This window comes from Cibotium barometz, chromosome 40, assembly GCF_041138505.1.
Source record: "Cibotium barometz isolate CiBa-2024 chromosome 40, ASM4113850v1, whole genome shotgun sequence".
In the NCBI taxonomy this organism is placed as follows: Eukaryota; Viridiplantae; Streptophyta; class Polypodiopsida; order Cyatheales; family Cibotiaceae; genus Cibotium; species Cibotium barometz.
The window spans coordinates 35,815,430-35,821,490 of record NC_141085.1 but is presented as its reverse complement, the minus strand read 5'-3'; the positions used below and the strand labels follow the sequence as shown (position 1 = coordinate 35,821,490).

Genomic DNA, 6,061 nt, shown 5'->3' with positions numbered 1-6,061 from the left:
ACTACTTCTCATTTGCTTCATCATCAAGAAAAATACACCTTCTCCTACGTTTCTCCCGTCCCAATGATCGATCATCCACAGTGGTGCTTGTCATGTGTATTGCCATTGCCTCTGCATAACATGGTAACTCACTTTAAACTTCCATGACAACATCAAAGAAAAAGAGAAAAAAAAAATGTAATAGAAAGACATGCATGTTTTACTTACTAGTCGGATGGTGCATCATACACTTCATAATCACCAGAGGATGTGTCACTTTCTCCAAGGTCTGCCACCTTTTTTGTGCCATAGATCTCCTCTATATATGGTGAAAGGTAATCCTTGCATATCTCCTCATCATTATCAATGACCAAGCAACCACGACCGGTGTGCATAGATGCCTTTAATATAGGCCCTGTCCCAGCCCCCAACTCCAATATTGTACCTGTTCGTGGGCAAAGAGTCTCAGTAAACATAAGCATATGAGAGGGACTCCTCTCTAGAATCCCTCGCCAACTACCACTTTTTCCACCACGTCGTGCTCTATTGCTTGAAGGTAAGTAATGACCAATAATCTCACAAGAGAGGTCCTGCTGCAAAATATTTCCCACCTACAAATTGAAATACACATAGTATTAAGTGATCACATTCAAAAGTAACCTCCAATCATTTAAATTCAATGCACTCCTAATAAGTACTGAAAGTGTCATCCAACCTTTAATGCACTCTCACTATTGAAAGGAGGATCCTTTCCCCTCTTGTGGAATGCCAAAGCATAAAATACATTCACCTATACAGGCAACAAAGAAAAAACAACACAATATTAGATGACAAATAGCAAGAATTAACATTCAAGTGAATAGACTTAAACCTTTTGCATATGTCCATGCTTTTGTAGCAGAGATAATGACTTAGAGCTCTCCATAATCCATCTGAAACCTAGCTCCAAGCCTGTACGCTTTGCAAAGCGCTCCACAGAAACAAGAGAAGAACTCAAGCAAAACACTAAGACCCATCCCATATCATCCATAACACATGATGCCGCCAATAGAGAGAACTTCATGTGGTCATCTGTAAGGACATTCCATTGTGGAATACCTTGAAACCCATGAATAGGCAAACCTGCATATTAATCATGTATGTCAGCAAGTTCCTTTTACACAAACACCATCACAAAAAAGGAGTATACATTAAAAAAGTTTTACCAGTAGGAAGATCAATGAAAGTAAGGTCAACACTCCAACTACTTGGCTTGGAATTTCTCATCTTTGGACCTCACCCAAACGCACATAAAACTCCCTCATAAAAGCAAACCCCTCATTGAAGTTTCCGGATGCAAACTCTTTTCCAAGCACTATGTAATCGTAAATCCAAACCTTGGAATGATTTTTGACTCCATGCTTCTCCACGAACAAAAAGCTAGAAAGTGGAGCATACACCATAGCTCCCTTGGTACTTGTCTTGTGTGCTATAGGACTCTCCAAATTACGGGTGTCTATAGATAGTATGTCCAACAAAAAAACAAATTAATAAAATCCAGAAAACTATTAAAAACAAATATTTAAATACAATCCAGAAGAACCCAATGTTACCTTTTATTACATCTCCCTTTTTTTGAGAGGGATGCCCCTTGTTTTTTCCCAAAGCATGCATCTCTAGCTCTTCTCTCTCTTTGATAGATTTCAACTCTGCCTCCATTTTCTTCCTTTGCTCCTCTGACATCTCGCCTGATGACCCAGAATCAGATTTGCATTCTCCTTTTAAATGTTGAAGGTATCTCTCCTTCTCCTCCTCTAGGCACTCTCCTTTCTTCATGTCAATCCACCAAGGGCAATGCTTTCTCTCCCAATCCGTCAAGATAAAGACTCCATTAGGATCTTTACCTTCACGAAAGATGGAAGAGGTATACATACTATAGGTTGGAGGAGAAATCACAACCCAAGCCTTGCATATGTCAGGCAGACCATTGATTGTTTTCTTGGCTATTAGATGCATTAAAAACCTACAAAAGAGATATAATAAATCAACTCAAAAATAAACACGGTTCATAAGATTTCAAGAAACAATGCAAAAAGAGAATTACCTATAAACCAACCGTCTTGAGGAGTTTTTCAGATCCACATGCTTGGCTGACGGAGTTGCCACACTCATCTCTTCCTGGAGTTCATAAAACAGCACTCCTCTATAACGGTTTACAATATCTGCAAAGTAAGTCTCTATGTGCACATCGGCAGGTAGCTCCACCTTATTCACCCCCTGAGTAGAATCTACCACTTGGTGTAGAAGCCGTGTGGCATCCTCCAATACCTGATCCATCCAAACCTCCTTTGCAAGCCAAGGAATGTAGTGGTGATCTCCAAGTGGCATACCGTAGCTCTGCCGAAAGTTCTCATTTGCACCTAACATCTTTAACATTTTCAGCTTGAGATTTTGGGAACAAGCAGCACTAGAAATGGCATAAAGTTTCTCAATTGAGATCTTAAACTTCTCATCCTCAAAGGGCAACTTCCATAATACATTGAACCACTCCTCTGAATTAGATGGATTTACCACCGAAAGATTCTGTGCCACCAACAGAAAAGAATTAGAAGAAGAAATGCTTGTGATGCCAAAGAACCAAAAGCAGAAGATACAAACCCGTGTCATCCTTCTATTATAGGATTTAACGACACTCCTCCTAGCTAGTGTCTCAGCCTTAATATGCTCATCCTTTGCCAAGCTTGAGGGAATCTTCGTAATTGCCAATTCTAAATCTGATTTCCATTTATTCTTCAAAAAATAACAGCCATTAAAAACACACTTAATGACAAAGATAGCAAAGTAACATTCTTAACCACCTTTATTAAGTACTTACCCCATATACAATGGGTCCAAGAATAGCTTGAGTGAGAGGATACCAAACTCGCCTTCCAGATTGTGCCTCCCTAGACCTGGCCTTCTCCATTGACCTCTTATCTTCTTCCGTGAAGGAGTCAGTGAAATTAGATGGATCAAGAGAGCAAACCGTGCTTGTATGGAATAAGTAATCTTTGAGGTTTGTCTTTACAATAGCCTCTTCATTCATTCTTCATGAAATAAATAGAAACAACCATAAGAACTAATCAAAACAACCATAAATACAATGTTGAATATACAAAATGTGTAATACTCACATGTTTATTCTTTGAAGTGCAGCGATAAGCCTCATCTCATCTTGTTGATTAGGCACAATGAATTGCGCCATAACTCGAACATGTCTCTTCTTATCATTACGATACATCTCCTTGATGCTCTCAAGCCAAGAAGCGGTCCTGTGATTTCCCTCCCAAACATAAAACATCTTTCCACTTAACATAGACCACTCATCTTTAGATGCAATCTCCTCCTCAAACTCTTCATTGATAAGCTGCCAGTTTTTGTCCCATGTCTTCATGATATCTTCATCCACATCCTTTGTGCTGCCATCTGGTAGATTTATGGAGAGAACAAACATACCTTTCATCATCAAATATCCTTCCTCTTCAAAAACCTTCTTTAACAAAGAGAGATCTTTTCGAAGCTCTCGCACCCTCTCATTGACCAAGCATCTACACAGAGGGATCAATGGAGGCATGGAACCCTGATTAAGTGCCAAGCTGTCTATGAACTCAGACCCATGTGGCTTGATGATGGATTGTGGAATAAGATCATCCACATCTTTCTCATCCTTGTCACTAGAAGCATCAACCTGTTGTTGAATCGGTATGAAAGGCTCAGTTAGAACTTTGTCTCCAGCTTCTTTGCTAACTTCCTTTTGAATGTGACTCCCTTGACCACTCTCTGCCATTTCAATGGTCTTTTCACTGCCATCACTAGGTGGAGATTTTTGCTTTCTTCCCACATTCTTGGCCGTTGATGTCTTCCTTTTTCCAAGAGCAGGTGACTACAAAAGACATTAAGAGCAAGTGATTATACAAGACATTGTTCTTTGCAACACTATTTCGCCAGCGAAATACATAAGGATGGAAAAACACTTGACATTACATGCATTCAGAGTTGCATAAGACAAATTCACAAATTTCAAGGCATTCATGCACCTCAATTAACCAAAACGAGGAAATTTCAAGGCATAAGAAAATTTTCATAACACATAAATGCGAAATAGTCTTCGCCCTGTTCACAAACACACACACACACATACTATTTCGCTGGCAAAATAGTGTTTACCTAAGGCAAATATTTTGCCTCTCTCGTCTTCATCATCACCGCTCTACACATGCCCTTCAATTCAAATCGAAAAAGTCTTCATCACAAATACCTTTCCACATTGCATTGAGTGGAGGATGGATGTGTACTCCAAGTTGGGAAGGTTTCCACATTGCATTGAGTGGAGGATAGATAGGTATGCTCACAAGAACACACACATACACTATTTCGCTGGCGAAATAGTGTATGTGTGTGTTTTAGTTACCACAAAAACACACACAAACACTATTTCGCTGGCGAAATAGTGTGTGTGTGTGTTTTTGATAATCTGCAATGAGTGTGTGTGTGTGTTTTTGATAATCTTCTGAGCTTGGCCATCACGACATAATCCTGCAACTATGAAAAGGAGAAATAGTGTGTATGAGTTTTGGCTACGACAAAAACACACACAAACACTATTTCGCTGGCGAAATAGTGTGGGTGTGTCTTTTTGATTGTCTGAAATTTGGATCCGCCACACCTCTATTGCCTCGGGACGAAAATGCGAGCGCACAAACACACTCACACACACTATTTCGCTGGCGAAATAGTGTGGGTGTTGTGAGTTTTCGTTACCACAAAACACACACAAACACTATTTCGCTGGCGAAATAGTGTGGGTGTGTGTTTTTGATCCGTCTGTAATTTGTAATTTACTGCTCTTGTGCCATATCTTACCCCTAATTGCCCTCATGAGCTATCAGCTATCCCTCCAATGCTCATGCATGTTTCTATTGGTGCTGCAGTGCTGGCATAGGTTCTTTTCTTATTCTTGATCAGATGAGAGGATGAGAGGAAAGTGACCATAGTTTAGGCTCACAAGGTTTCGACTCGCATCAAAAGTGCATGTTGTCTACACAAACACACTCACACACACTATTTCGCTGGCGAAATAGTGTGTGTGTGAGTTTTGGTTACCACAAAAACACACACAAACACTATTTCGCTGGCGAAATAGTGTGGGTGTGTGTTTTTGGTTGATCACCATATCTATACGCATTGTTGTCCCACCATATCTCTACGCCTAAGTTACATCCACCATACATGAGTTGTCTACGCCATAGATGAGCGGTAGGGCATGATAGAAGGAGGCGAGCGCACAAACAAACACACAAACTAATATTCTTCGCCTTGCTCAGAAACACACACACACTATTTCGCTGGCGAAATGGACTAGAAATACCTTGCTGCTGCCCACTGATCTCCTTGTCGCATGCTTCATATGTGCTGCCCACGGATCTCCTCATCCCACGCAGAGGCTGAAGGCAATGCTCAAGAGAATGCTCGAGCGCAGAGGCGGAAGACAATGCTCGGGCGCAGAGGCTGAAGGCAATGTTCGGGAGAGCGAACTTGCTCCGGCGCAGATGAACGAACTTGCTCAGGGGGAGATGCAACGAATTAGCCTCAACAAACTCACACACCCAAATTAAAGGCTCTCTGACTCACACACACCTACCCAAATTAAAGGCTCTCTAACTCTCTCTAACTCTCTCTCTCTCTAATCCGAGTTCACTTTCCAGGGTCTCCCACACTCGCGTCCATCAATCTCTAGCCTTAATTCCTTTCTATGGGCTCTCTCTCTCTCTGTCTCTCCGGAGATATTAGGTTGCACCTACATCCTTTACTCACCCACCCATTCACTTTAACCACTCGCCCAACCCCCCTCTGGTAAGCGGATCTAGAGAATCTCTCTTTAACTCTCTTTAAAAAGGAGGCGGCGGCTTGAATGACACACACACTTGTTGGGTTTAATGCATTATACGATTATATATTCTCTTTATGCTACATATTATAAATAATAGCTATTTTTAACCTTTTATAATAATTATTTGATTAAAGATCTTGCCTCATAACAAAAAATAAAAAGGACACTCTTTAT

General features: G+C 40.7%; 1 protein-coding gene across 1 annotated transcript; it reads right to left on the bottom strand.

Annotated features, from left to right (window-relative positions):
- Positions 1 to 206: 206 nt before the first annotated feature.
- Positions 207 to 3,571, bottom strand: LOC147615451 (uncharacterized). Its single transcript, XM_086778998.1, has 10 exons — positions 3,132 to 3,571; positions 3,069 to 3,076; positions 2,834 to 2,934; positions 2,617 to 2,748; positions 2,229 to 2,541; positions 1,572 to 1,829; positions 1,259 to 1,474; positions 851 to 1,101; positions 695 to 769; positions 207 to 590 (listed from the first exon to the last, which is right to left on the bottom strand). Exons 1-10 carry the CDS (start codon positions 3,569 to 3,571, stop codon positions 207 to 209), a joined length of 2,178 nt encoding a protein of 725 aa, XP_086635124.1.
- Positions 3,572 to 6,061: the final 2,490 nt, after the last annotated feature.

What these genes read in the sequence shown, in the direction of transcription:
- LOC147615451 (XM_086778998.1), bottom strand. Translation starts at nt 3,571, where the DNA reads ATGCCTCCATTGATCCCTCTGTGTAGATGCTTGGTCAATGAGAGGGTG. An exon ending in ATAATAGAAGGATGACACGG is followed by an intron (nt 2,542 to 2,616) that starts GTTTGTATCTTC and finishes TTGGTGGCACAG; the next exon opens with AATCTTTCGGTGGTAAATCC. An exon ending in AGCATGGACATATGCAAAAG is followed by an intron (nt 770 to 850) that starts GTTTAAGTCTAT and finishes TTGCCTGTATAG; the next exon opens with GTGAATGTATTTTATGCTTT.